The following is an 18,721-nucleotide window of genomic DNA, read 5'->3' as shown; positions in this document are numbered from 1 at the left end:
AGCCAAGATTAGAAAAGGAAAAATTCTTCTCTTTTAGGTCGTGTTCTCAACCTTTGTTTATGTTAGCATCACCTGGGGCGCCTTCAGATATCCTGAACACCAGGCGGCACCGCTGACTGACAAAAATCAGATTCTCCAGAGGGTGGGACCCAGGCATCAGTATTTTAGAAAAGCTGCCAACGTGCAGCTAAGGGCGAGAACCACAGTCCGGGAGGCGTTGGCACAGCTTTCCAAGCGGGTTAACGGAGACAAGCTCCGAGAACCCGGCGGCACGGCGCTTGCATGCCACACCCTGGCCGGGCTGCGTGGTGCATGGTGCACGTACTCAACTGTCGCGGGGATAAACCTGCCCTCCAGTTAGCAACACTCCCCGCGCTGCTGATTGAGTGGTAAGCTCCGCAGAGACCCGCCTCCCGCCAATGAACTGGGCGGCAGGCGCAGCGTGGCCCCGCCCACGGGCCGCGAAACGGGGACAGCCCCCCACCCCCAGGCAGTGCGGGTCCCACCCCCAGGCGGCTTCTCCGCGAGGGTGCGGTCGTGGGGGGGCGAAGCCTGGCCCTGCGCTGGCGCTGGCAGCCGCGCTCGTTCTAGCACTCTCCTCTCCGCCCGCCGCCTGGCGTGTGCGACCGGGGCCTTTGGTCGCGTGCACGGCCGCAGAGCGCAATGAGGCGGGCAGCACTGCGGTAGGTGGCCAGAGGCCTAGCGTGGCGCGGACCGGGGGCGCCCACTAACGCTCGCCGCGCGGTTAGCGGGCCCGGGCCGAAGGAGCGGGCCGCCGGCGGGCAGGACTCATGCCGTGGATGTTTGGGTGGAAAGCGGGGCCGTGTGAGCAAGGGTTTCCGCTTACCGCGACCCCGGAGGGACACGGTCCACCGGCCTTGAGTGGGGCACCGCACCTCTCACCCCCGCGTGCCTTAGCGTCTAATGGCACCCGGTTTGATGTTAAAAGCTAAGCAGCACTTTAAGGAAGTTGGGTGTTCCCTGAAATTCCTTTCTCTTTGCTCATCAAGGGTGTGGTTTGGGGGTAGCTCCTTGCCTGAGAGCTAGCATTTAGAGTCCCACGTGCCCAGGCCTTTGCCCTCTTTTGGAAAGCATTTTTAGGGTTAAGTGCTGGACCCACTTAGACTGACTTTAAGTGTGTTGTAACGTGGGCACAGATTGCAGGGTACCTTCTGGGTTTCAGGACTGTGTGCCTAAGGCCCTTGGTGATTAGAACTTTACCTTTAATGAGCAGCAAGGTCCTGTAAGGTGAAGTGGGGTGGTGATAGGGCTTTGATTGGGCTGCTTGGAGAAGGAGGATGCCTTTTTATACATGTCATCATCCCAGCTTGCCCAGTTGAGGCCTAGGGCTTAGACTCCAGGGCATATCCGACTCTCCCGCAACCTCCTTCACCCCAGTACTCCCAGCTGTCCCAAGTTTTTTCTGCCTGGCTGGGTCCCACACTGCTGTTTCAGTTTCTAGAGTCAATCCCAGTACAGGTGCGCCATGCCTGCGGTGTGGCTACAGTGGTTCTGACACTGATCCATATCTGTTCTCTTGCGGGTCCTGTATCTCTCTCACTGTCCTTGTGGACCTTGCTATTAGTTCAGAAAGGTTCTCTGTGTATGTCTCTCTGTCTCTTCTTCATAACACTTCAAAAACAGAAAGCTTTGTTAACACTGTTTGAAGACAGCTTGAGACTTATTACAAGAAGGGCCATAGTTGACTTTGCCTTGCTTTGGACATGATGTGAAAGGCAGTCTACAAGCTCCACGGTCTTGCCCATATGCCATCTCCTAGTAAACCTTTTTTGGACTCATTTTCCCCCATTTGGAAGTCCTCTGTCTTTGCATTGAACTCCCATAAACCTGCCTTCCTTTCTTATGAGTCCTCTTGAACCTTAAGCAGGTACTAATGTTAGTGTATAGTGAGAGAAAGAGTTCATAAGTGAATACAGACTAAGATGATTAGGTTATTTAGCGTGGCCTCTTGTTTTTCCAGACTCAAAAGAGTCACCTGAATTTGTTTAGTCTCTAAATTGAGGCATTTTCCCAGAGTGGAGAGCATATAAGTGGTATTACCTATTACTGTACAGAAAACTTTGAGACTCCCACCTTAAGCTTGAGACCCAGAACAGAGCCAAGACACTTCTGTTCGTATCTTCAGGTGACTTCTGTGACTCCCTATGCGAGCTGGAGAGGTTGGGCTCTTTGGTCTCCTTCCACTGGAAATGTTCAGTCATGGAGTCCTAGGGCCTGAGTGTCCCAAAGGCCTCTTCACTGTTTTTTTCTAAAGGTGTTGGGGTTTTGCTGCAAAATTCCTGAAGGCTTATCAGGGAGTAAGCCAGTAACCCTGACTACTGAGATGCTGGGTGGTGATGAACACATTCTCCCACTCCTTGCCCCTCAGTGCTGCATAGATAAAGGGGAGTAGCTTGAGTTGGTGAGAAGGGCAGCTTGCCTGCATGTGCCAGCGTGTGTGCATGTGTGGGGGGGGGGCGGGGAATCCGAAGAACTGGGCTCTTATCTAGTTGACTGGCACTGGGGCAAAGTCATCTAATTTCTTTGGGTCTCAGTTTTTTTAGGAAGTTGGTCTGAATCAATATTTTTTAAATATATGGACCTGTTAGGTTGGTCTGTGAATCTTCTGAAATAGAATATACAATTTTGTGTGTCTGTATAAATGTCTCCCCCTACAATGGCCCTGCATGAGGGTCCACAGCTTTTATCAGATTATTAGTAGATACGATACCAAATTGTAGTAGAAAGTTACCATAAGCTGAATGTTCACGGGGTAATAGAAATTTATTATGCCAATATATGATTAGAGTTGGTCAACAGTTTTTTTTAAAGTGTTCCATTCTCACCTTTGTTGTGCTACAGGGATATGGCTCCACGTTTCTTAGGGCAATATGCAAAGAACAGGGCTGCAGGACCAGTTTTCCAAGTAATTTGGCCCAACTGTTTCTCTATATTCATCAGCTCCCTTTACTATCTCCATTTGAATCTCCATCAGGAGGTGGTCTGTCATGTGCTTAGCTTATGCTTTCTAAATTTCTGGTCCTTACTTTTTGACTTGTAGGGGAGACTTGGGAGAAGCATGTAATAGCTAATGTTTTTTGAGGACTTAGTCCATACTCGGCATGCTCCTGAGGGCTTAACATGTGTTAACTTCCTTATCCTTATGATAATCCTATGGTATAAATACTATTTACAGATGAGGAAAACGAAGCTCAGGATATTAGGTAACTTTCCCAAAGTCACTCAGCTAACAAGCAGCACGGTCAGCTTCTTTACTTCTTACTATCATGCCTCTCAGACAGGCAGAATGCGATGGTTTTCATCACTCTTCAGAAAGTGCTGCTTCTTAGGGTAACAAAACAAAAATGCTTGCATATATGTGTATTTACTCAAATATTTGAGCTTGGTTATTTAGTTTGTGATGAGTATTCAAAGTATTCAGCCACTCAGATCTCATTTCTTATATTAGGAACATCTTCATCATTATAATTGCTAATTAATATGTTAAGGGCATGATTTATTTGCTCTTTCGGCTAACAGTAGCAATGAAAAATAGCTTTTTTCCAGTGTGCTTCTTAAAACCTGATATATTCAGTTGCAGAATGCTAGTTTCTGAGGTGGTAGAATGAGGGACTGCATACTCTGTTTCCTTCAGTAAGGGATTTGAACTTACAGAAAATACATGAAATGGAAAAAGAAAATTCAGTTCACATTCTGAGAAAATGCAAATCAAAGTCAAGAACAATAAGACTGAAATCTACATACAAAAATACAGAAATGGAACATTTACTGTGAAAAAATAAACCCAAAGTATGTAAGATAGAGGCTTGTTAGCTATGTGATCAAAGAATAAACATAAAACTAAAGCCCCCAGTACTCCCACAAGCATTCTGGTCTTAGTGGACCAGCAGGGATTGTCTCAGCCGTGTGATGACTGGCTGGCTAAGGACTTAAATTGGCCAGTGAACATGTGCTCTCATATTTATGTGTTCTTTGCAGTTAGATGAGTTGACTTTGTGAAAGGACAAGGATTTGTTATAGCAGCACAGGTGTCAAGATCACATGTAGATTTACCAAGTATCTTTACTGAGAGACTTTTCCCAAATATGCTGTAATTCAGAAGAGAAGTCTGTATTAAACTTGGGCTCTAAAGAAAATTAAAAATACACTTTTTTGGAGAGGCGGGGTTAGTCATCACTTGTCCCTGCAATAGGTAGTAAGAATTTGGTATTAACCTGACCCAGAATGAGTAACAGTATTTGGGTTCTTGACCTCTTCAGTGCTTTGCCTTCTTCAGTTGTGCTGTCAACAGATCAGTTTGTCAGTCCCTGATATGATAGTGTGTGGTTAGGAGTCTATACTTAAGCAGTAGTGAACCAAAACCAACTTAAGCATCTTATTTTGGGAGATTAAGTTAGGTATATTTGGCTAAATAGCTTGTTTTATTCCATTGAAGATTAGGAAATTTCTGCTTCAGCCAATTAATACTCTCTGAGTCTGGGAAGTGTTAATTCTGTTTTCAAAGTTGATTAATTTATAATTGGGTTTAGCTTATTTATTGCAGAAATATGGTGTGATAATAAAGAACAAAGTAAATGTTCGTAATTAATTTACTTGGCTGTTTAGCCAATCAGTTTTGGGCTACTGAAGCTAATAAAATAGAGCAAGAATAAATCCATTTTATTCTGCTCTGATATTTTTATTATGTCTTTTGTGCATTTTATAAACAGTTAATTGGTCTCCCAGAAAATGTTCATTCTAGTTGGAGAGATGATTTATGCAAATAAACTACACTTGAGAAAAAAGTACAGACCCCCTACAAGACTGTATGTATTAAAGACATGGGATAGCCAAGTGCTCTTTGGGGAAGGCATGGGTCTTTGGGGTTGCCAAGGAAGAAGCCATGTTTTATCTTGTGTGTTTTATCTTGTTTTGTAGGCTTTGTCCCTTGCGCAAGGGACTGCTCACTCCTGGCAGAGGACTGACTCAAGGATCTCAGAATCCCGAGAAACAAGGAGTCTTCCACGTTAATGAAGGCAAGCATGGCTGTTTACCTTCTAGGCCCATGTGGTGAAAAACCCTGTTTTATTTGGAGGACTTATAGATAGATTGTTTAGGGCAAGTGAGGCATACTACAGGTAGCTCTTTCATACACTTCTCATTTATAAAATGACCAGGATAGCTTTGGATAGAAATCACCTTTGGAAACTGAGCTTCAGTTCCTGGGATCCCTGAGGACTGAGCTCTTTCGGTTAAGTGATTTCCACCTCCTGTGTGTGGGGGTACTAAAGGGAAAGGCAGGCATGGAGAAAGACCTAATGCATGAATAAGAGATGGGCCCTTCAGTTGTACCAGTTAAAGGCTCCTGCTCCTAGTCTGTTGTTTCGTTAGAGGGATCCTGTTAATCTGTGCTTGACTGAAGTTAACTTCAATTATTAATCTGATATGCAGACTATTGGATGTTTGTATCAGTTTAGTAGGAGTATTCATTACAATTAAGATCATGGCTTCTTTAAAGAGTCCACATAAATATACATGTCTATATATAATTTAAAATTCTGCTTTACTTTTTGGCCCTTAGCACCTGCCTTTCCTCTTATACTGACTAAAACAGTAATAATCTGTTTATGTCAGTAAGCACCATTAGTCTGTGTAATTTCTGTTCATTCTTTTATTCAAGGAACACAGTAAGAAAAAGACTAATTTACTTACGGTTATTTTTTGCAGTTTTATATGATTTAATTGTAATTAGAGTTTGCACCAAATTTATGGTATATAACAATTGCTTGATGGTAAAATCGGCCATTTTTTCATGGTAGTTAAAGTGCATGTTAATATAACCATGTTTGGTCAGTTGGTTATTGAAGGATCAAGAATTGGTATAGTTCATTTCCTGTAACTGGAATATATATTTCAAAGTACTAGAAAAACACATGAACTCAACACATGACTTGAAGTCCTATAGATTTATTTATTTTTTACTTTTGAATTACTACTGCTTATCTAATTTATTTTCCCTTTATCCATATAGCATGTTCACCTATACATGTGAATCATGGTGTGTGTGGTAATTAGTATCAACTTTTTTTAAGTTCTTGTATTTTTCTTTGCACTAATTCATTCTTGCACTTTTGGGCAGTGAGCATTAGGTAAAATTAAATTGCATTCTTTGCCTTTCCTTAATTTACATCTTTGCTTTATTTTTCTGGCTTAAGCTTTTCTAGCAATTAGGGTAGTATAAATATATGAGAAATCAGTTAGAATAAGACTTAGAGTTAGATAGTGTTAGTGTCTGAATTAAGTAATTTGATCTACTGCTTATAAGAAGATAGGTGGGGATTCTGTTCATAGTATCTCCATCATAAAGGGACTCCTACTGACACTGATACAGGGCCGTCTGTTGAATCATTGGAGTTACCCATTTTTTTTGTTTATATAAACCCCAGTGATCAGCACAAGGGTATTCTTTTCTGTACCAAGGAGACAATAGTTGGCTCAAGTTTTCAGGAAGCCAGAGCATGATCCCTTCGCTGAGCTGTTTGCTGTGGCATTAAATGGAAATTCATGAATCAGCTTTTGAGCGCATGAATCACTGTTCATAGTTCTTGAACTCGTTGCCATAATTCAGTTCTACTTATTTCTTTGTTTTGTGGAATGACCTCTTTATTTTTGTTTTAGTTCGAGACAAGTTGCGGGAGATAGTAGGAGCATCCACAAACTGGAGGTACGTACTGGTGTCTTCATTCTTTCATGACTAAAGTGGTGTGCTAAGTCGTATTTAGGTTCAATTGATGGTCCTATTGTAGGGATGGCAGTGGTGGTGGGGTCCTCTGTTCGGAAATGGGTTGAGAGGTTTTTTACTTGGGGCAGAAGATCAACACTCCAACATACTCATGAGTTGAAGCATTTTGGTATAAGATAATATGATTTACATGTACATTTTTCAAAGTGTCTTCAGTTGTATTACCTCCCAGATTCTCAGTGAAACTTGTGACATGCTTATGGCATATGTTTCCATCCCTTTTTACATGTGATGAAACTGAAACTCAAAGGGATTGAACAATTCAGTATCAGGGTTTGGGTTTTGAACCCAAGTTTACTGGTGTTTCTGTTTCATGTAGCCTGACTCCTTTATTGCTTCTTGTCAGTTCACAATTTACCAGGTCTTCCATCCAATCTTTCTCTTTCTCTCAGTATTTCCCTGCTGTAAAATAGGATAATATTCGTCTTGGTGCACAGAATTTTGAGGCTAAAATGAGGTAAAAAGTAAAAGCACCAGTGATCTCTAGATACACAATAAGTTATTGTTGATATGGAAATTATGTAATGACTTTTTTAAATTTTTTAAAATTTTATCATTAATAATGACTTCTTTTTAACTTTTTATATAAAAAATTTCAGTTTACTGAAAAGTAGAAAAAGTGAATACTTATGTCCCCACCAGCTGGAAACTTATTAACATTTTCCCAGATTTTCCAATATACATATATTGGTTGAACTTAAATAGTTCAATGACACTTCAGCATACATCTCCAGTAAATAAATATATTCTCCTGTATGACATGCAGTTATCATGACACTTCAGTATGCATCTCCAGTCTGTATAACAAAGTCAGCAGTCATGTATCTCTAGCAAACAAGACATCCTCTTACATAATGAAGTTGACAGTAATTCTCTAATAGTATAGTACTCGTCCATATTCAGATTTCCTTAACTGTTACCCAAATGTCTTTTATAGCTTTTTAAGAAAGATCAAGATCCAAAAAAGGATTGTATATTACATTCTAGTAGTTATGACTCTTTAGTCTCCCCTAAGCTACAAGAATAAGTATAATAGACAGTTATCTCACCCCTCTTTTTTTCTCCATGAGCTTGACTAAAAAAAGAGGCCAAGCCGTTTGTCCTGTAGAATGTTCCACATTCTGGATTTACCTGGTACCATTTAACTTGTTCCTCTATCCCCTATATTTTTTGTAGGCTAAACCTTTCTGGCAATACTTCATTAATGAAGCATAGAAAGACATCTTAATTAATGATACTGTCAACTTTTTAGTTCTATCCCCTTGTCTCTCTCTCTTCTCTTGCACCTTAATCGTCTCTTCTTTTTCTTTCTTGTCTCCCTTTTCATGTCTCTACAACTTTACCTTTTGCTCTGCCTTCCATACCTCTTTTGGATGTACTCCGTCTTTCCTTCTCTGTTTCTCTTTCCTGAAATTGAAGGTAGAGAGAGAGAGAGCTGGGGCACAGAGAATACAAGAATTGTCAAGGTGAGAAATGGGAATGTGGAGTTCAGTGGCCATGTTGTTCTTTGGCTCATATGTATATATATACATACATGGTAGTGTGTCTGTCACTATTTTAAATTTGATTTGAAGTATTGTATATTTGACTATTTGATGAGTATGAATATGGTTCATTTGGGTTTTTCTTTATCAATTATAAGTATGTTTTTCTTATCTACAAACCTAAGAGATTTTAACAAGTTTTTAATTTCCCCAAGTGGCAGGTGGGAAAGGAGGTAAGGAAGAGGAGATGATGTAGGTCCTGACCTTCTCTTTCCTCCTTTGATGGTGTCTGACTGGCCTGTATGTCATTGCGGAATAGCACTGCCCCTGTGTTTCATGAAGCTTGCATCCTTTCTTCTCAGAGACCACGTGAAAGCGATGGAAGAAAGAAAATTACTTCATAGCTTTTTGGCTAAGTCACAGAAAGGCCTGCCACCCAGGAGAATGAAAGACAGTTATATCGAAGTTCTTTTGCCTTTGGGCGGTCAGCCTGAATTACGAGAGAAATACTTGACTGTTCAGAACACCGTAAGGTAACACAGCACTGTTTATATTTGTGTTATTTCCTTTCTTTATTACAACTTTGAGATATAATTCACATACCACTCCAGTCACCTTTTTATTGAAAGTGTACAATTCTGTGGTCTTCAGTATATTCTGAGTTGTGCAGCCATCAATTTCTGAACATTTTCATCTCTCCAAAGTGTGTTACTTATTTTTAAAGGGTGACAGTCATGATTTTCATCACAGTTTTTCTTATTTTACAGATTTGGCAGGGTTCTTGAGGACCTTGACAGCTTAGGAGGTACTGGTATTATTTTAGTATTTCTACCTAGATACTTACAGCTATACATTGAATCCTGTGGCTGGAAAGGGCCTTTTTATTCATTCTTTAACTTGCACAGATGAAGATATTCTAAGAGAGTGGAAAAAGAAGGGCATCTCCTGCCACTGAACTGTCGTAAATTTTTTCCCTAAAGATGTAGATTCCCATTTAACAGAGTTATAATTTGATTAATCCTTCTTCCTAATAACCTTTTAGAAGTCTTAGATTTACAGATAAGTTACAAATATAGAACAAAGAATTGTTCTTCCCTGAATCATGTGAGAGTGTGTTGCTGACATGAAGCATATCACCCCCGTAGGTTTTCATGTGTATTTCCTACAAACAAGGACAGCCTCCTGTATACATTCCCTTACCCCTTTGTGGCTCCTAATATTGCTGAATTCATCCTTGGGCTTCAGTGACATTTCTTCCTGCCTCTCTGGCTGCTCCTTCCCAGTCTCCTTTGTAGGTTCCTCTTTCTTTATTGATCCCTTAAATATCTGTTATCCCCAAGATTTTGTCTTCTGCCCTTCTTCTGGTTATCTGCACATGCTCTATCAATAATCTCATTTACCTCCAGTGTTTCAGTTGCTAGCAGTATGCAGAATACTTAGGAGGCGACTATATTCCTGGCCTGCTTTTCTGAGTTCCAGACCAGTTTGTCCTCCTGCCTTTTGGACAACTTTGGATGTGTCATGGATGCCTAGAATTCAACATGTGGAAAAAACCCATTCTGCTTTTGCCGTATTCTTTTTTTCAGCGAATGTACACCATCTTCACTCATGCAAGCTAGAAACCTGGGTTCATTCAAATCTTGTCAAGTCCACCCTCTTAGCTCTTGGATCTTTTTATTTCCACCAGTATTTCCATAGGTCAGGCACATTTGATTTCTGGGTACCCACAGGGCCTTTTAAATGGAGTTTCTTGTCTTTAGCCTCTCATTCCCCTAATACATCGTTTAGCAGGTGCATGGATGGAAGGATTTATTGTCACTCAGCAAATATTGATTGAGCACAGACCCTGTCCTGTGAGTTGATGATAAAGTTTAAATAAATTGTGGGGGAAGCAGGGAGGCCACTAGGCATGGAAGTATAGTCCAATTTTATAAATGAGTTGATTTTTGTAAGGTGCATAGAACCATGCTTGGCATGTATAAATATTTGTTAAAATATGGTAAGGATACAGATAACCACAGGTTGGTGCAGGAGCTGAGGGTATTACAGGGAAGGAGGGATAACTGATCAAAGTAATTGCTTCATGATTAGGGAAGAGTCAGGAGGAAAAAGTGCAGCTGAGTCCCGAGGACTTTGATTCTCTTCTCTGAAGACATTTGATGCTGTCAGACTTCTGTGCTGGGGTCTTTGTCTCACTTAGGCACCGTCTCTGTGGGGTGGTGACAAGCCACTTGGTGGCCTGGGCTTTGGGCTTCGGTTTCCTCACCAAATATAAAATTGAGCGTATGGTTAGATTAGAGGATCCCCAAATCTCTTCAGTGTATAAGTCTTGGGTCTTAGAATTAGACTATTAGCGGAATATGGGGGAATGGGTCATCAAAACATAAGACTTTTAATGTATTTTGGGGTGTAAATTGTAAATGTTGAGAGAGAATTTTGCTTTTCCTTTATCTGGTTTTCTTCTGTTTTCCTACAGTTCTTATTTGCTACATGCACACCAAAGTTCATTCAGCTAAGATGTCTCCTTTATCAATAGTTACAGCCCTAGTGGACAAAATTGGTAAGTGATATAATTCTCTATGTATACTTAAATTTCTTAGTAATTACAAGATATTATTGAGATTAGAGGAAATATATTAGTTCTAAGGGGGGATTCTTATGCCTATTTACATGTGAAAATATCTAGAATGCTGTATACCAAGGTATTTATTATAATTATCTTAAGGTGAAAGTGTTTGCGTGATTCCAGTTTTATCTTTATATCTTTTGCATTGTCTACACTTTTCAAAAAGACATGCGTATTTCTTTTGAATGTCAAAAAAAGGCATTTTTAGTTTTGAAGACAAAAAAGAAAGGTGGAATTTGCCAAATTTCAAATGAAATTGTCCATTTATAGTATAGAAAATTTTGGATATGGTTTGCACTCAGATTGATTTTCTGTTTTACAGATATGTGTAAGAAGAGCTTAAGCCCAGAACAGGACATCAAGTTCAGTGGCCACGTTAGCTGGGTTGGGAAGACATCCATGGAAGTGAAGATGCATATGTTCCAGGTGTGTTCTGTGCCCAGAGATCACCCCCTTGTTCCAATACAACTGGCTAGTCTTAATGAAGGAAAACCTTATTTACCATCTATCCATAGGCAGGTGTACAGCTCACTTGTCTGTGGTTAAAAAAACAATTGAAAATTCATGTCATGCAGATGGTGGGAAAAGACTGACACATTTGGTGTTTAGAGTTTATTACTTTGAAATCATATACGGCTCCATGTTAAGATGCTTGTTTCTGTTTTTGTCCTAGAGAATATCACAAAAGTCTGAGTAGTGTTAGGCATGAATGGGAGCCATCACTGTCTTAGTTTCCTAGGGCTGCTGTAACAAAGTACTACCAACCAGGTGGCTGAAAACAACTGAAATTAGTTCTCACAGTTTGGAGGCAGATGTCCAGAATCAAGTCTCAGTAGGATCGTGCTTCCTCTAAACCTGTAGGGGAGGATCCCTACTTGCTTCTTATTACCTTCTGGTGGTTTGCTGGCAGTCCTTGGCAGTCCTTGGCTTGCAGCTGTAGCACTACATTCCTTGTCTCCATTGTCACATGGCATTTTCCCCTTGAGTGTGTTTCTGTGACTCTTCTGTTCTTATAAGGACATCGATAACATTGAATTAAGGGCCTATCGTACTCCAGTATGACCTCATCTTAACTGATTATATCTGCAGCAACCCACAGGTACCTCAAAGAAGGTACTCTAGCACTGAGATCAAATAATTCAGGGCATGTCCAAGATTTCATTGTGCACTTTATTGAAGAATGACTTAGGGTATTCAGTAGGCCTGTTATACAGATAATTTTTTTCTGTTATGAAATTTTGAAGCATTTCACCTTTTGGAAGAAGTCTGCAGCTTGCTCTGCAGGCATTAAAGTTACTTGTCAGAATAGTTAAGTAGTTTTTATTTGATGCCATATGTAAGCACTTGAATTCTTTAATGCCCATGTTGCTGTAACTGACAGTAATACTGTTTTTAAGACAAAATGCAATAAATTTGTTGGGGATGCTATGATTTGTCCATGTTCTTTTTTAATTTTCATGGTTGGTTCCTAGCCTGCTCAGTGCCACACACAGCAGATTCCTGGCATAGGACCTGCTTTCTAGGGAATCTTGACAATCTGAATCTTGGGCGAATAGGTTGAAAAAGATACAGGAATTATTAGGAGGAGAGGACCAATGAAAATCAATGTCAGGCGAGTACAAACTTGTTTTAAGTGCACATTTCTCACTGGTCATGTTGACTAGGACCTCATGACCTGAGGGATCCTTTCTGTTCTTTGCTGCTTATTAGCCATGTGACTGTGGATAATTTCCCATTTCTGAGCCTCTGTTTTCTCAAGTGTGACATGGGAACAGTAATAGTGCTACTTTTTATGGTGCGGTAAGGGTGAAATTGCCCAACAACCCAACCCTATAAAGTACTTGGCACATTGCCTGTCACACAGTAATCAAATGTTGGCAATAATGTTAATTTATTATCATTACTCTGGGCAGGGTCCCAAATCTCCATTCTGGGCTTGATGCTTCAGACCCCACGGCCTCTTTTGTCTCTCCCCTACATGTGCTCTTGCTTGCCTCAAGTCCGTGTGTTCCACACTGGATGTGTCAGCTTCCTTTCCAGTCCTGATCCTCCTCCCCTTCCATTGGCCACCCTCCTATTTCCCCCAGCTCCAAATCTTTGTGATGGCTTTAACTTTTCCCTTTCCTATGCAGCCTTTTGCCAAGTCTTGCTAATTCATCACCCACAGCAACTCATCAGAGTCCTTTCTTCCCCTTCCACTTGGCCCCTGTGTTTCATTCATGCCCTCACTACCTTTTGTGTGAGTACATTAACCGACTTATAATTAGTTTGCCTGCCTTTAGCCCGTCCTCTGTTAATTTTACACATTTTCACCAGTTGTATCTTCTTGCAAAGCCGATCTTAAATCATATTGCTCCCCTACTCAGAAACCTTCTGTGACCATTATCTGGATTACAGTATAAACACCTCTGGCCAGTTAGGGTCCATGGTGTTCTGTAAACTAGCTCCAACCTACCTTTCCAACAGTATTCCTTCTGACTTGTCTTTTATATACCTTCATAAAGCTCCCTGCTGGACACTGAGCTAAGAGTAGAGAGTTGTTTATCTTTGCATTTTTGATGCGTGGCACTAGTAGGCACTCCTCAGAAGAATCTGTACTTTAAGTAGTAAGGGAGCTGATGAGTATCATTGCTTGTACTCCTTCCTTTACCTACAGTCCTTGTGCTTTCACTCTGCATATTCATATTCCACCTGGGCTTCCAGGTCACTTCATGCCTGGATCCTTGCCCAGTCCTCCCAGCTCACAGTACCTATTCCTCAGTACCCTTTCTCTAACCCGCTGGCCTGGCACCTGCTAATTTCTGCTTCACAAAGCTGCATGTGTACATGTGCTGGTAGTTGGCACACTAAACGTCGCTGAGAATACTAATGTTGAGTACTGGCCAGCATGTGCCATTGTGAAGACAGGCAGGCCTGCAGGAAGCCAGGATTCTGTAGGATGTGGGACAGTTAAATGAGGATAATGCAGAAGGTCCCTCTGTGACCCTTGCCCTTGGGTCCCAGTCATGCACTGCTCCGAAGCCCGTAAGTCATGGATATCCCAGACCCTCTTGCATAGTGCCCTGCCTGTGTTTTTGGGTGTCTTTCTGCTCTGCTCAACCACAGGCTCCTCAGTCATGCTGCTTTTCCCACCCAGAGCCTAGTTCTGTGCCTGGCAACTCAGGGTAGGCAACTCAAAAGATGGTGGTTCATGAATGCACCTCTGTTTTTTTAAAGATTTCAGCCTTTCTCAAAGCATGCTTGATATCTGTTGAAATTGTAGTAGGTCTTCCAAGTAAATGCATTTCTTACACCTGCATTTTATTTCCTTTGTCTAGTTATATGACAATGAATTTTGTCCTGTTTTGGATGCAACATTTGTCATGGTGGCTCGTGATTCTGAAAATAAAGGGTAATTGCTGTTTTTTTCCTAATTCTTGATTTTGAAAAATTTCAAAGGTACATAACACTAGAGAGAAGACTATAATGAAACCGCATATACCCATTACCTGGATTTAAGAGTTATAACATTTTTGCTGTATTTGCTCCATCTGCTTTTTAAAAAATATATTATCTTTATAATATTTTAAAGCAAATCCCAGACATAATGACATTTCACTTCTAAATACTTTAGGCATTTCTTTAAAAATGAGGATGTTCCATTATCTAATATATGATCCATATTCAAACTTTGCCAGTTGACCCTGAAATTTCCTTTATAGCCTTTTCCCCTGAGTTAGGATCTGGTCAAGGATCATGTACTGCATGTAGTTAGCCTTTTCAAAAAAATTGCATGTAGTTACTATTTTTTTAAAATAGTCCCTTTGCCATTTTCTAAGACATGGACATTTTTGAAGAGTCCAGGCCAGTTGTCATGTGGAATGTTTTGCAGCCTGTTTTTGACTGTTTGTTCATTATTAGAATCAGGTGAAACATTTTGGCAAGAGGAAGTTTCCTTTTTATAATGTGAACTTTCTCATGTACAGGTAAGTCTGTAACTAGAAGGCTCCCCTAATTGATTGTTCCAGAGTTTTTGTATGAAATAGTAAGCATTACCCAAAAGAAACAGCAAAGACTTGAAAACTAGTAAGTAATCATTCATTTTCCATTTTTATTAGTTAATGGGTACATCTTAACTGTATTCTTTTCTATTATTTTCTTCTCTTTAGGCCGGCATTTGTAAATCCACTCATCCTTGAAACCCCAGAGGAAGAAGAGCTCTTTAGACAAGGAGAATGTATATTAATTTGTTTATAATAAGATATAATTAAAAACACACTAGCTGTACTACAGAGATTATTTAAGTGTATGTATAGACTCCTCATACCAGTCAAGTGTCTTACTCATGCCAAGGATTTATTGATATTAAAAATACTTTATTTTTTGTTCCACAGAGTTCATGCTTTGAACAATTTCATTGATCAGACAGCATTTATTAAGTGAAGTAATTTGTTTTCTCATTTTTAATGAAATGAGAAATGTATCTTAAGTAACTACCCATCAGGGCTCTAGGCTAGGATGATTGTAAGTGGCTTCACACTGAGCCATATAATTTCCATCTAAAAGCAAAGACTGGACATTTTGTGTGGCCTCGGGCAGCCTTCTCTGGGATATATGTTCAGTTTCCATTGGGCTTTTTGAAACCCGGAAATACTGCCTTTGTAGGGTCCAAGGTGGCTCAGGTCAGGGACCCCAGTGCTCTAGTGTGGCACTGCTGATTGTTGCTCCTTTTTGTCCCATGTTCCAGTGAACAAGGGGAGAAGGGTTGCTTTCAGCTCCACGTCGTTGCTGAAAATGGCTCCCAGTGCTGAGGAGAGGACAACCATACATGAGATGTTTCTTAACACACTGGATCCAAAGTAAGTAAGGATGGTGAGAGTCCAGGTTGGGAAAGCATTTAAACCTTGGCCTTCTCCAGAGCCATGCTTGCCTGAACATATTGGGTGGTGTTTGCAAATATTTTACTTGCCTTTTAAAAAAAAATTATCCTCAAGGAGGAATTTCAATGCAGCCAATCCTGCAAATATTTTACTTTTCATCAGTGAAACCACAGCATTAACAGGGTTTGCTAAATCTCCATTTGTCCAGGACTATAAGTTTTCGCAGTCGAGTTTTGCCCCCTAATGCAGTGTGGATGGAGACTTCAAAACTGAAGAGCTTGGTAGTTTGCCACCCTCAGGTACTGTAATTTAGTGAAAAAGCTTCTCAGTAGGATAACTTGCATTTGTGATATGATATGCCCCTAAGATTTGGCACATCTTTCAACTGACCTCTGTTCTATGGCATTGTTAATTCCTTTGTTTGGTGCGTGAAGGTGGCCATGAGATTGTATTTGTGAATATTTATTTTATGTCCTATAGGAGCGGAACATTTTTAATCGGATCTTTGGTGGTTTCCTTATGAGGAAAGCCTATGAACTTGGATGGGCTACTGCTTGTAACTTTGGGTGAGTTACATTTAAGGTAGTTTTAACTTCTGAGAAGCAATTTATACTACCCCATTGTAATGAAACATTTTGGACCAGTCTGGATGTGTTGGGGAGTATGTTGTGTTTTTAAATAAATACCACAGCTGGGTTTGATCTTCATGCTAGAAGGCTGTTACTCTGACTTTAAAAGTTAGTACATTAAAAACCTACTGAGAAAAGGAGTTGATATGATGGCATCTCACCATTCCTCGCTGGTCAGATCCTTTCCCCTTCTCTAGGTTTATTCTCTGATCATTTAAATTTTGCTTCAACTGATTGTTAGGGAAAAAATGGAGATCATCTGAGTTTTGCAGTTGACCCCCAATTCTGCCTCTCCCCAATAGTGGTTCCCGAGCATTTGTAGTAGCAGTGGATGATATCATGTTTCAGAAACCTGTTGAGGTTGGATCATTGCTGTTTCTTTCTTCGCAGGTAGGTATGCGATGAGAGATGAAATACATTTTTTTAAATCTTTTGGGCCTAGAAGAGAAGTTTTTATATTCTAAAAGCACTGTTTCTCTTAGGACTGTCTCTTCCCCCCTTCCTAATGCAGCTGACTGACTGTTGTGTCTGTGATCTCCTAGGTTTGCTTTACCCAGGACAATTACATTCAAGTCAGAGTACACAGTGAAGTGGCTTCTCTTCAGAATAAGGAGCATATGACCACCAATGTCTTTCATTTCACGTTCATGTCGGAAAAAGAAGTGCCCTTGGTTTTCCCCAGAACATACGGAGGTAAGCAGCCAAGTCTGCTTGTCCCTGATGAAGGGAAGAACTTTGAAAGAAATTTCTCTCCTTTTAAATTGTTGTCAGAAGTACGCCGATGTCTGTTAACTTGAGAGCGTATCTTTAGGAGATTGTGCTTTTGAGGTTCTGCAGCCCTGAACACCAGGATGCCTCGTGGCCTGCAGGGGGCTGTTGCTGCTTTGCCTACCTGGCTGTTGTCTGAAGGGCCAGTGCCAGCGCAGGCAGCCACTGGTGGTCGAAGACTGGTCTAGCCAAAGGAAAGGGGTGGGAGCTGAGGCCTGCTCCCTTGGGAGCCTTGCACATCCCTGGCCCAGTAGTACATGCCTCCTCCTGGTTTTGCATGTTCATTGCTTTCCCCCTGTTCCCAAGTAGTCTCATGTTTGCTTGATGATTTTCTAAGGGGCTGCAAGTTTCTCCATGTCCTCTCTCTTGTGTTTCAGAGTCCATGTTGTATTTAGATGGGCAGCGGCATTTCAACTCCATGAGCATGTCGGTGAACTTGAGAAAGGACTACACTGTGGAGCCCTAGGAAGAGAGCGCTTATTGTAGACCAGCACTGCACAGTGATGTAGCACCTGATAAAGGCCTGCCAAGTGTTTTGGTTTTAGTATTTATTCTCTTCCTTCATAGAGAAGAATGTATTCAGCTTATAGGATGATCAGAAAAGCAGAACAAGAGTGGCTGGTTGAGGCAGAGGGAGAAAGTTATTAAACAATAAATCCTTTTAAGACAATTTAAATTGTGAACCTACTATATAGTCTCCTGTTTGCTAGAGAAATGAGGGCAGAATGCTTTTGTATGCAATTGGAAATGTTCTTTTCTCACACGTATTGCAAACTGTCAGTGTATGTGGTTTCCTGCCAAGGCATCTGGGGGGCATTCTTTAAATCTGACCTTTGCTGCAATTCCCCTGTGTCGTCTAGGTCCCATTAACCCTACATGATTCCTTTGTGTTTTGCTTCCCTTTCCTTGCCAGCTTTTGTTGTTAGCAGAGAGCAGCTGAAAAATTGGGGTGCAGGGATTCAACAGAAGGTACGGCATGTGGAAGGCGTCATGGGAACCTTTAGGTCTGAAGCCACACACACTAGATCAGAGATGATCTAGATGAGGAAACGCAGGACCATGTGTTCATTCTTTCATTCACCACATAGCTATGGAGCACACTCCGCTAGGGTCTGGGCAGAATATAGCTGATCGGAAAACAAGAGTAGTAATGATTAACAGCTACTCATGCTTACAGAGCACGTGGCATGGTGAGGTGGGCACTGTTAAAGCACTTGACATCTATTAGTTCATTTATCTCTTCCACCAACATTATGATATTCTGTATCATAGAATATCATGAGGCTAGGTCACTCCAGAAACTGAAGCACGGAGAGGTTAACTTGCCCCAGGTCCCATAGCTAGTAAGTGTTGGTGCTGGGATACAGAACCAGGCAGTGTGGGGCCAGGGTACTCTTGACCAGTACACCATACTGCTTTCTGGAAATACAGCAAGGGAGGCTGTACCCAATATCACAGTGTCACCTAGGAACCAAAGGGAGGTATTTCCATGAGCCTGCAGCGAAGACACAATTTCTTCTTCATGGGGCAGGAAGTTGATCACACTCAGAAGA

General features: G+C 41.1%; 1 protein-coding gene across 4 annotated transcripts; it reads left to right on the top strand.

The window, feature by feature from the left end:
* Positions 1-519: 519 nt before the first annotated feature.
* Positions 520-17,838, top strand: ACOT9 (acyl-CoA thioesterase 9). 4 transcript variants are annotated; one of them, XM_036912817.2, is made up of 16 exons: positions 520-683; positions 4,939-5,036; positions 6,032-6,058; positions 6,679-6,724; positions 8,649-8,819; positions 9,054-9,091; positions 10,763-10,846; positions 11,235-11,338; positions 14,230-14,303; positions 15,061-15,128; positions 15,639-15,750; positions 15,980-16,070; positions 16,252-16,337; positions 16,703-16,790; positions 16,943-17,093; positions 17,546-17,838. In XM_036912817.2, the coding sequence occupies exons 1-16, from the start codon at positions 664-666 to the stop codon at positions 17,632-17,634; spliced, it is 1,347 nt and encodes a 448-aa protein (XP_036768712.2). In that variant the 5' UTR covers positions 520-663; the 3' UTR covers positions 17,635-17,838. The 4 variants fall into 4 exon arrangements, with proteins under 4 accessions (XP_036768712.2, XP_036768711.2, XP_036768713.2 ...); XM_036912816.2 differs by having other exon boundaries at positions 6,032-6,067; XM_036912814.2 differs by lacking the exon at positions 520-683 and adding an exon at positions 4,718-4,826.
* Positions 17,839-18,721: the final 883 nt, after the last annotated feature.

Source organism: Manis pentadactyla, chromosome X (assembly GCF_030020395.1).
Source record: "Manis pentadactyla isolate mManPen7 chromosome X, mManPen7.hap1, whole genome shotgun sequence".
Lineage (NCBI taxonomy): Eukaryota > Metazoa > Chordata > Mammalia > Pholidota > Manidae > Manis > Manis pentadactyla.
The sequence above is the reverse complement of the archived record's forward strand: the minus strand, read 5'-3'. Positions and strand labels throughout refer to the sequence as shown.